At 37.9% G+C, this 12,348-nt stretch overlaps 1 protein-coding gene across 3 annotated transcripts in view; it reads left to right on the forward strand.

The window, feature by feature from the left end:
- The window catches only part of IMPG2 (interphotoreceptor matrix proteoglycan 2), a 95,298-nt gene that overhangs the window by 42,774 nt on the left and 40,176 nt on the right, over window positions 1–12,348 (forward strand). Inside the window, exons 4-6 of one of the 3 annotated variants that reach the window (XM_063457547.1) lie at window positions 492–523; window positions 3,890–3,913; window positions 9,401–9,433. In XM_063457547.1, the coding sequence (XP_063313617.1) occupies window positions 492–523; window positions 3,890–3,913; window positions 9,401–9,433 (89 nt within the window). The remainder of the gene's footprint in view (window positions 1–491; window positions 524–3,889; window positions 3,914–9,400; window positions 9,434–12,348) is intronic. The other 2 variants (XM_063457555.1, XM_063457563.1) reach the window with 2 other exon arrangements.

A 12,348-nucleotide genomic window follows, 5' to 3' on the forward strand; every position in this document is an offset into this window, starting at 1 on the left:
AAATGCGCCACCGGACTACAGAGTCCCACCGACATCTGATCATGGTGGCATTGGCTTGACATTGTTCACTTTAACTCTATTTCTTGTTCAGGGCAGATATTTGGCTATCATAGGTCTTTGTAAAATCTTCCACTGTAATAGTTCCAACAACTCTGCTGTACATCTCTTTCCTCCAGCTTGAGAATATGTGATCTTGTCCCAACTACCATCTTTCTAGAGAAAATATCACCCTTGACCTTTCCTAAATATCTGTAAATTGCTATTGAGACAGTCCTAATCAGTATCTGCTTCAAGCTATATATTTTGGAATTGAAGAATATTTTGAACTTATTTAATATGTAGACAGTGTATAATATGTTTATGTATGTACACGGGTGTTTATTAACTTTAATGTTATCTTAATATAATCTCCCCAGACACGGATTATTATAAAATATTGTACTGTAGATGTTGCTGCTAATTATGCTGATAGTTTTCTTTATTTCTTGCAGAAATTGCTATTAACTAAACAGGTAGCAAGCGGGTAAGTAAAAAAATGAGTCACAGTTTGATCTATAATAAATACATTTTTAATGCTAGAATGCTAACACTGTAAAACATCCATGAGAAAATGTTTGAGCTATCAAGTTGTATAATATATTCAAACAGAGATGGTTACCTTGCTTTTGTGGAATTTCATAGTACATAAAGCCTGGGTTAAAGCTCTTTGACTACAGGTGCATCCCCCCTCTATAACAGGTTGGCTATGATCATCTGTGGTTTAATAGAGTTTAGCAAAAAGTGCATTGGTGGCGGGGCCTGACAGCCAAGATGGTCAGACATGTCTCACACTAGCTCCTGCTGGTCTGTTCCAAAATCTTGTTTTTTGAGTACACAATCCTGCTTTTCGAACACAAAACCTTGCTCATAGGTGCTTAGAACTGGCAGTGATCGACAAAGCTACTCAGACTGCCCAGCTTGTGTCAACACGCCTGGCTTACTGAAGTGGCCATCCTGAAAGCCGAGAGAAGTGGCTAATCTCCTAGCCCAGGGACTGCACCACATCTAAGCTTGTGGTGGCCCTGTCACTCCCCACTCTTTAGGCCGGCAGGGAATATCCCAGTCCCCACTGGGGCAGCTTAAACCCCCACTGATCTTGAGCGAAACACTGCAGAGTCAACCGCGTGGTGGCGCCAAGATGGCCGCTACGCATCTGCACCCACACGTTACAACGAGCTTTGGAGGTCAGGAGTGGAGAGAGCAGTTCGAGGTAAAGTTTGAAGCGCTCTGTTAAAAATGTTGGCACCGCCTGAACAGCACTCACTGAAGCGACTCCTCGCCTTCGCACCGGTTGGAGACTCCTTTGATACCCTCCCCTCCAGGTACTTCACCAACACCCACACCTGCACCAGCTTCCCGTTACTCTTGTGGGCTGGGGTTCCACCTGGCAAGTCAGCCAGGCTGCAGTCCATACACCCTAGGGGGAAACTGAGCTAAGGGGACCCTGCGGGCACAAGACTCAGTCTCTCGCAGAAGGTGGATCTATAGACACGGGGCACTAGTCCCTTTTCAACCCCGGAGCTGCAGTTACGGGAGACAACGGCTGGATGGCCTACTCCACTTTCTGAAGCATGGCAAATTGCAGAATATACACAGCACTTGGGCGGAGGGGCTGCATGAAAATCGTGAAGAGGACCAGTACTCTCAAGCTGAACTCAGTGGCATAGGGTGATATGCTATTAGGGCATCCAGAGCGGTATCATGACATGCTCCTGTTTCCAGTGCTGAGAGCGGTGTCTCAATTGTTTTCCTTCTGTTCTACTTTCATTTTATTTGCCTCGTGTAACCTCACGTTTCTTTTCTATCCTACCTAGTGGTCTTATTAATCACTTTCATTGCCAGCATGTAGTTTTGAGCATTCACTCGTTCTCTGGCATGGCTCTTCTCCCTCTGTCAATAATCTTACTTATTAATCTTGTTTAGTACATTGTATACCTATCTCAATATAGTCCTGTCTGAAAAGGTATGCCATAAAGGAAGCGTTGATTTATTTCTCACACTCAGACAACTGTTTATAGCATGCCTAGCATGTTTAACTCTTTCTTTATACATACAGTTCTGCTTGCTCATGCGTTACTCTGAAATGTACAGTTCATGCCTATGTTTTCCTGTTTCTATTATAAAAATTGTACAGGTCTTTCTATTACCCCACATGTACTGCTGGATGCTATGCCTGAGGATTGCCGTTGGGGTACCTCAAGCTTGTATGTAAAAAAATGAAGAAAAAGTGCATTGGCCGCTTTGTTTTTAGTAGCATTCATAAAAAATGGGTTTTGTGCAAAGTGCTTTGTTTGTCTTGTAATGGAGGAGGACTTTTTCCATGTTGTTTTTTTTTTATTAGATCAGCATGCAATTATTGGTCATAATGTCCATCTCTTTTGCACGAAATTAAAGTGAGTTAGAGGTCTTTTATGGTACAGTTAGATTTGTTTTATAAAATAAAAAGAATTTATATTTTTCTTCTAAAATCATCTTCCGACTATGAAAATGTAGAAGCACACTGTTGTCTGGCAGTTTGTTGTTTAAGTTCCCTTTCAATTTTAAACTGTTGTGCTGATGAAATGAATATTGACTAGTGGTTTACTGTATGGGATTTAACGATGTTGGACATGAATTAAAAGAAGGTAGCCAGTGATTCACTTTACTGAGATCATTACTCCAATGGCACACATTAGCCCATGACTGTACCTTTAATCTACAATAGTGAGAACTTTGAAAGAGACAACTTTCTTTTAGTCTAGAAACTATAATTTCATAAAGGGCAACCATATCAGAAGAAATTATCCAAATGAATCAAATTCGAAATGATTGCCTGGAGTATCATGTTTAAGTATAGATAAAGGTATAGCCCTGGACAAGATCAGGGTATTTTTTTTATTAATTTGAACATTGTATCCCAAGCTTTTGGGGTAATTTTAGTTGAGGGGAAAAAATCCCTTATTATAGGGGGGTTATCTTGTGGCAGCCACAATATTTTCTTATGTTACTGTGGGAATCATTTTTCTTTTTCCATTTGTAGCCATGAAGGAAGAGATTTGCCTTTTTAAAAAACCTCTACTAATAACATCAACAACATTTATAAAATGTATAAAATCACGGTAGGCCATATTTCAATTGCAGCTACAATGACCATTTTAAGATATTGGAAATCCTCTGATAGTCTGGCATTTAAAGAGGTACTATATTTCGTTTTGGACAACAAGCGACACAAGCTGACTCTTAGGCAGCCTCCCAGAGTACCAGTACAACTGGATTGCTGGAGTATCATTGGACTGTTTGGAAGGATAAAATGAAGTTCAAATTCTATTTATAATTAAAGTTTGCCTTGATCAGTTTATTTATTTAAGACTGGCAAATTATTTATTGAAGCACTAAGAATTGAGCAGTAGCAATTATAGTTTTAAAGAGGCTGGTTTATATCTCTAACTTTAAACTGTGGGATATAACTGTTATACATTGCTGTATTTGGACTCAAATGTTAGACCAAAATAGCAGAACTGGAAGCATAGTTGACTGTGAGATTTTTTCCAATTCAGCTATTTTGGCCTTAAATTCTAAATTAACTTTGAATTCACGTTGAATTATCAACAATTCTCACTTTATTGAACAACCCTGTTGGTAAATGACAAATATCACACACCTAAATCAGCAGTGATTACTGCACAATCATTGCTTCTGGAAGATGCATATAAAAAGAGAGGTAGGCACCTTGGAAATCATCTATTAAGAGATAATTATCAGTTATTTATAAAATAATGACATACATATTGGCTGTAAGATACTGAAACATATAACATATAACATGTTCATTTCTACTACGTTTAATCATTTATTTTTTCCTTTCTTAAAGTTCTTGCAATGACTGGTCGTGTGGGTAAGCTAATTTCTGACATTTTATTAACATTAAAAAATTACCTTTACAAATTAATTGTGTTCAATTACGTGATGGATGAATACGTGAAATACAAATTCCATTTTAGTTCTCACCATAAAGTTCACATGAGTCTATGTTATCAAACTAGAAAAATATAATGGAATATAACTCCTATTATTCTCTACTCGGAATGGAAACATATGACTGTGGCTCACAGAGTATTGCATTAGTTCTAAGCCCTTACAATCATTTATGCTCCACTTACTATGTCCAACACTGCTAGGGGTCTGACCTATATAACGTAGGTTTACTTATTATAAATTACTAAGTATGGATAATGAAAATGCAAATAAAAGCAGTTGAAATTGAAAGCTGTTGAGTTTCCAACATATGGCTTGTACGTATATAGTTACTATGTATTTACAAAGGAATCGGGCACAGCTTTTTAAACAATTACTTATTTTTTCTTGCTTTTAGCACATCATTTTTAATTTCACTTTGAGCTTATTTCTGATAACAGTAATATTAATGAATACTATTGTTCAGTCTTTTTGGTCTTGATTGATAATTCAACTTCAGGAGGTGTTCTGGGTTTTCACTTTGTAGACCAGGGCCCCCCTTGGAATCATTGTTGAGTAGAATATTTTACTTAATTAGTAAGTGATTATTCAATGTATTGACTATTTATTGTATTCATTTTTTTTTTACTGGTTATTTTTGAGATTAGTGTTCTATATATATATATAGTTGAATGACAAGTTAGGTATTTTGAGCGGCAGTTTAGGAATTGGATCTGGAAATGTAAATGGCAGGCCCCAGTCTTGGTATGAAACCATGATACAACGCTAAATGTGTTAATCTCATTGTTCAGTTGTGATTGAGAGGGGATGGTTTCAACCTGTATGAAAACACAGCATTAAATCACATTTAGTTGTGACAAAGTCTGTTGATATATGTGAAACACATAAACAAATTGTATGTGGATACCAGAAAGGGAGCACTGAGCTGTTGGTGCTGAACTTGTTTACATATTGTGGGACATGTGGGACAATAAAGTGGAAGAGAATGTTCCGAACATGCTTGGTATCTGAGTGAATTGTAATGGCTGTGATCTATTACATAAGTAGACATCTACCATGTTTTACACACATTTACAAACACTGATATGGTAAACATATGGAAAACACTGCCAGTATGTAGCAGTCAAATGATGCATGTAAGTAAACAGGTGATAAATCAGTCAGAAATCCTGCAGCATATAAGTCTACATACTACACAACAGAATTTTCATGTGCTGCCAATTATTATTATTATTATGTTATTTATATAGAGCCAACAAATTCTGGAGCGCTTTACAATGGATGGACTAACAAACATATAGTTGTAACCAGACAAGTTGGACACACAGTAACAGAGGGCTTTAGGGCCCTGCTCAATGAGCTTACATGCTAGAGGGAGTGGGGTAAAGTGACACAAAAGGTAAGGATAATATTAGACTAGTGACAGTTGCAAGAGAGGAATCAGTTGGGAGCTATTAACAGTTTAATTGATACGCTTTTATTAAGAAGTGGGTTTTTAATGACTTTTTGAAGGAGTGGAGACTTAATGAAGCTTATTCAGGAAACCATTTTGGATATGGAAACTCATTACATTAGATGATGATCAGAACTGTCTTCAAAAACCTTTATTAGTTGTATTCTGTACATTTTCCCACTATTAAAGTTTGCTTCATAGAATTAAACAGACTCTTGTCTGTTTGAAGAAAAGAACTCTGATAATTCAATAGGAGGCCTCAGAATAGTTTTAAACATACAGTTTTCCCCCTTGATCTTGGCTTAGACTGACCTTATATTGTGATGGGAAATACGTCCTTTTCATTAAGTGACAATTGGTTTACATGCTTCAATGCTCATTTGAACAAATGGAATGTTGACTTATATTTGAAGTATAATGAATGCGGAAATAGCATCAATGAAAGCAGAAATTGACAAAACACATTCTTTTATGCAGTCCAACATAGCTATTACATAGATGACAGATAGCTCAGTTCAAATGTTATATCTGACAAGCGACATTTCAATCCATTCTAATGAGATGCCAAAATGTTATCATATGCTCATTAGTGGACACAAAACCAAACTTGGGACTACAATGCACTGTTTGTCACTGTGTTGATAAAATGTTTAATAAAAATGTAAATAGGTCAATGTTGGTATTTATCAAACCATGGTTTTGAATCTAGGAAAGTCTTCAGGTCTTAACAGCACACAGTTGGTAAATGTAAAGCATCCAGTGAAAGAAACCCCTCCAATTAACCTTCAATGCCAAAATCCAGTTGGGGTTTTTATTACATAAGGAGTTGTTGTAAACTGACATGGGAAATATCTGAGGTGGAAAAGTAAATCAGTTGGAGACTAATTCAGCAATTTTGGTCTGAATTTACAATATCCTGTTCAATTCCTCACTATTGATGATTTAATCTAATTTAACAACATTAAGAAGTTCCATGCTGTCCTCCACGAATTGGGCTTTAACAGCGTTAACGACGTTATAGAACAACCAACATTTTGGTTTGTGCCAGATTGAATCCCTGCTCACACCAGGGAGACCCAGGTATCAATCAATACAAGGTTCCCTTCTGTCAGCTGGGCCACTGAGTATTAAGACTGGCAATTGAGCTGTATGCAAAGTGGGTACTGCATGCAGCCCTATAAATCACTGGCTGAGTGATCATGGTCAGCCATAGTGATTCTCTAGCTGCCAGTGCTCAGAGGGAGGCCCACAGCATCTGCATATCTTCCAGTTGATTATTATTAGTACTAGGCTTTGCCAGATGCCCAGCACTGAACACAGTGGGATCTGCAGAGACAGCATGTTAGAGCTGCAAAATGAGGGAGATCTCCCTGTCATGCTGAATGTAGCCAGTAGATGGCAAACACAGGCCACTCTCTACTATTTTATCAGGGAACTCACTCTGTTGATTTTAGCAGAGGGAATTCCTCTGAATTAGGGGTAGAGTTAGGGTTAATGCTAGGGTTAGTGGTAAGGTTATCCTAGATGTATGGTTGGCATAGGGTTTGTGGGGTTTGAGGTAATGAGATCCTAGACATATGAGACATTTAATAATCAATACCAAATCAGGATTCTGTTCTGAGTTCTTTTTCTTGAGTTACTCTGGCTGTGTAAAAATTATAAGCAAAAAAAGTTTAGTTTTGTTTTCCACTTCCCCCTAATTTTTAACATTCTGTTTATAGTGAATGTTGTGTTAGGTATACCGGATATTAAAAGGAAGGCCTTTAAAAACAATATATAAAATATATGGGGAACATAACGAGAAACACTTAAATTACAATGGAACAAACACACAGCACAAATTCTAGATTTTATTTTGTTATAGAAGATGGATAATTGCCTCTGTCTTTAAGGGTGCAATGTAAAAACCTGTCACATGGAAAGAGCACACATACCCTTTTAGGGTATTTGTCTGCAAACACTCAAATGCTTATCAGCATGCTCAAAAAAATATGGTTGAAGGTGTTGCCCTGAACTGTCTATTCCAAGGAAGTGAAAGATACATTTTTAACAGCTTCTGAACATATAAATAATAATTAAGTGGGATATCTGTGATCGGGTGCTCAGACTCTGTTTTACTGTGTTTAAAGGGACACTATAGTCACCTGAACAACTTTAGCTTAATGAAGCAGTTTTGGTGTATAGAACATGCCCCTGCAGCCTCACTGCTCAATCATCTGCCATTTAGAAGTTAAATCCCTTTGCTTATGAACCCTAGTCACACCTCCCTGCATGTGACTTGCACAGTCTTCCATAAACACTTCCTGTAAAGAGAGCCCTATTTAGGCTTTCTTTATTGCAAGTTCTGTTTAATTAAGATTTTCTTATCCCCTGCTATGTTAATAGCTTGCTAGACCCTGCAAGAGCCTCCTGTATGTGATTAAAGTTTAATTTAGAGATTGAGATACAATTATTTAAGGTAAATTACATCTGTTTGAAAGTGAAACCAGTTTTTTTTTCATGCAGGCTCTGTCAATCATAGCCAGGGGAGGTGTGGCTAGGGCTGCATAAACAGAAACAAAGTGATTTAACTCCCAAATGACAGTGAATTGAGCAGTGAAATTGCAGGGTATTGATCTATACACTAAAACTGCTTTATTTAGCTAAAGTAATTTAGGTGACTATAGTGTTCCTTTAACCCCTTAAGTACCAAACTTCTGGAATAAAAGGGAATCATGACATGTCACACATGTCATGTGTCCTTAAGGGGAAGTTCTTATTTTTAGATTTTGTTACATTTTGTATTGAAAATATTGAAAATATTGTAAAATTTACCATTGGTATTTTGGTTTTCTATACGGTTAATGTATTGTACTACTTTGTTTTAAGTTAGTTAGTCAAGAATTGCAAATTATGTAAAATAAGGACAGGAGCAATATGATCCACATTAAAATAGACTGAGAGTGTCTGGTGACACATTAAGCTGTCCTTCCCTTCCTCAAAGCTTCCCCACTAAAGCCTCAGGTATCTCCGGAAAATAGGGGCAAAATGGACGTGCACTGTCGTCACAACTTTGGGGTTAAGCTTTGTAAACGGTTGAACCCCAGAAGGGAAGGCGGTGCCCAGAACATCCTTGCATCATGACAACTTCATTGAGATGACTTGTGATGGTTGCTGGAGTGTTCCTTTAATACATGCAAATGAAGCAGAAAATAGGGGAAAATTAAAGAAAAAAGTTAAAATGAATCTAAATTTGCATCTAAAGCGAGTCCTTCTCAACAGCCTTTTATATTCTCCGGTATATTATCTGCAGATACCACAGGAAGTGTATATTGTGATTATACCATTGCTCGATTGAATATAAAAGTGTTGCGTAACAGTCAGTTCCACAATGCAAGCTAGATAATGCGCTAATTAGGCCACTTTGGCCTAAGTGGCCTAATTAGCGCATTATCTAGCTTGCATTGTGGAACTGACTGTTACGCAACACTTTTATATTCAATCGAGCAATGGTATAATCACAATATACACTTCCTGTGGTATCTGCAGATAATATACTACATATCACATAATCTAATTTTACCCATGGAATCTATTTTTAATGCTAATTTAAAATGGTATCAGGAATTAGTATTAATGTGTCAATTGAAAATTCATCCCTGGTGAGTAGAAATTCCCCCTCTGGTGGGTGTGCCAGGGACCCAAGCTTGCAGGGGCGGGTAACGTTTAGGTCTGTATAATGGTGCAGGACTTGAAATTTGAGCCCCTGTAAAAATAAAATAATAACAATAATTACCAAACTGGGACCAACAATAGCGCAGATGAAATCATATTATCTCTAATCTGATGATCATACTCATAATAAGAGTCTTATTGTCTTAGTGTAATAGTGTTTATTAAACATGAACACAGTTTGTATAGTCTTCGCTGTGCTCCCAAGTTATTCCCTCTTGTCTTATTTTGAATAATGTTCAGCAAAGATACTGCTCACTGGCTTCACCTGTGCAGGTAAGAATATCGTCCTTAACCATAACCATGGTACCAGTCTGATAACCATAGTCTGCTTGTAGGTGATATGCCAATCAATCTATTCATCAAGAGGGACAAATTATATATGGTTTATTCTTTATGAAATAACCTTTGATGAATAGATTTATAGCTGCTGTCAATAAAGCTGTTCTGTGTGATCAGTGGCCTCTGCTGATGGTGTTATCATATTTATCTTCATATATTATATTTACCTTCCATAATCTACTAACCTCCCTCATCAGCAGCCGCCACACAAGTTATATTACCTTTTATGCGTTTGCTGAATTATTGTAGGTATTCAATTTGACACATGGGATTTGCCCTTAATTAATGGTTATCTCTTCATTTACCTGTGGAGTGATTCACAAAGTTGTAATTATGCCTGTGAATGAAAAAAAATATTCTAAATTTTAGTCAAAATTACAGTTTGGGGTTTTTGCTAAATTCAATTTAGATACACATTCTTTTGTTACACCCACAATCTGCTAATTAATTTTGACAAATGTTATACTAAAATTAGCCCAGAAATGTTTGGGAAGTTCATGCAAAGTATAATAATGTGATGACATTAAAGATAAAATTGAATAAAAACTTTTAAAGGTAATTCATTAAACAAAGCATTAAAGCATTGTCAGGAATGTAAAGTAAATGCAATGGATTTCAAATTTTAGGCAAAAATTGGTGAGAGGAGATCTATACAGAATTATTCACTAAAGGAAGAATTGTTGAGAATTCAAAGTGAATTAAAAATGTAAAGGACTACTAAAGGCACCCAGACCAGTTAAACTCAATGGAGTGGTATGGGTGCTGTGGCTCTTTATTTGTAATCTTGCAATGTAAAACATTGCTGTTTAGTAGAAATGGAAATGTAATGATTGCAGATTAACACACCTCTAATGTCTTTTTGATAGCCACTAGAGGCGCTTCCTCTGTGAGAACCAAGTCAGACTCTGTCCTCAATCAAATACTGCTCACAGAGAGCCTTTGATTGGTATACCGTGCCGTTTTGCCTATTGGGAAGTATTGGAGATTAAATACAAAAAGAGAAGTCCTGCGCTTAGTCCCATTACTGCTGGGCCAGCCGCAAGGACTACAATACACATCAGCCCCAATACATAGTAAAAACCAAAGAAAAGAAAATGTCACCTGCGCTTTCTCCTTAATCCCTATGCATATTTAGACAAATGGAGGTCATTTAGTTGCTCCAATGGCCATTGGAAGGAATGCCCGCCTGCCAACGTCAAGGCAGACCCCCCTAAGCGGGTCCTAACACTGACCCTTCAGCCTGCTTCCTTGAGCTTCTGGCAAAGATATCTCTAATGAGACAGAAAGGGGTATTTTTTATATACACCCCTATACTTATTAACCCTTAATAGGGAACACATGGGATGGGCAGCAGCATTGTAACCAGGCTGTGTGATACAAAGTAAATACAAATACAAAAAGAGAAGTCCTGCGCTTAGTCCCATTACTGCTGGGCCAGCCGCAAGGACTACAATACACATCAGCCCCAATACATAGTAAAAACCAAAGAAAAGAAAATGTCACCTGCGCTTTCTCCTTAATCCCTATGCATATTTAGACAAATGGAGGTCATTTAGTTGCTCCAATGGCCATTGGAGGGAATGCCCGCCTGCCAACGTCAAGGCAGACCCCCCTAAGCGGGTCCTAACACTGACCCTTCAGCCTGCTTCCTTGAGCTTCTGGCAAAGATATCTCTAATGAGACAGAAAGGGGTATTTTTTATATACACCCCTATACTTATTAACCCTTAATAGGGAACACATGGGATGGGCAGCAGCATTGTAACCAGGCTGTGTGATACAAAGTAAATACAAATACAAAAAGAGAAGTCCTGCGCTTAGTCCCATTACTGCTGGGCCAGCCGCAAGGACTACAATACACATCAGCCCCAATACATAGTAAAAACCAAAGAAAAGAAAATGTCACCTGCGCTTTCTCCTTAATCCCTATGCATATTTAGACAAATGGAGGTCATTTAGTTGCTCCAATGGCCATTGGAGGGAATGCCCGCCTGCCAACGTCAAGGCAGACCCCCCTAAGCGGGTCCTAACACTGACCCTTCAGCCTGCTTCCTTGAGCTTCTGGCAAAGATATCTCTAATGAGACAGAAAGGGGTATTTTTTATATACACCCCTATACTTATTAACCCTTAATAGGGAACACATGGGATGGGCAGCAGCATTGTAACCAGGCTGTGTGATACAAAGTAAATACAAATACAAAAAGAGAAGTCCTGCGCTTAGTCCCATTACTGCTGGGCCAGCCGCAAGGACTACAATACACATCAGCCCCAATACATAGTAAAAACCAAAGAAAAGAAAATGTCACCTGCGCTTTCTCCTTAATCCCTATGCATATTTAGACAAATGGAGGTCATTTATTTGCTCCAATGGCCATTGGAGGGAATGCCCGCCTGCCAACGTCAAGGCAGACCCCCCTAAGCGGGTCCTAACACTGACCCTTCAGTCTGCTTCCTTGAGCTTCTGGCAAAGATATCTAAGTATTGGAGATTGCCTGAGATTATTAATCTTGATGATCTCAGTCACGGAGGCAGGGCAGCAGGATGAATAAAAAATGAGTAAATCTTGCTTTTTACTTCAAAGGTGGCTGAGGGGTGGTGTGGGGGGAGATTAATTTAAATAAGGATCAGGATAACAAAATTTAAGCAAAAAACCCCAAAATACCTGTAGCTGAGCTGGAGATTTTTTACAGACCAGCCATTTTGTCTCAGATTTTGCCATTTGGATTTCTGTTTGCTGCAAGTCAGAGTCTAGTAAATAAATACCTTTGAATACAGTTCACACTTTAACAAATAATCATGTATTTTAATCAGGACAATTTGGTCTATTTATTAAGGGCAATGATTTGGT

The sequence above is a fragment of the Pelobates fuscus genome, chromosome 1, assembly GCF_036172605.1.
Source record: "Pelobates fuscus isolate aPelFus1 chromosome 1, aPelFus1.pri, whole genome shotgun sequence".
Classification (NCBI taxonomy): domain Eukaryota; kingdom Metazoa; phylum Chordata; class Amphibia; order Anura; family Pelobatidae; genus Pelobates; species Pelobates fuscus.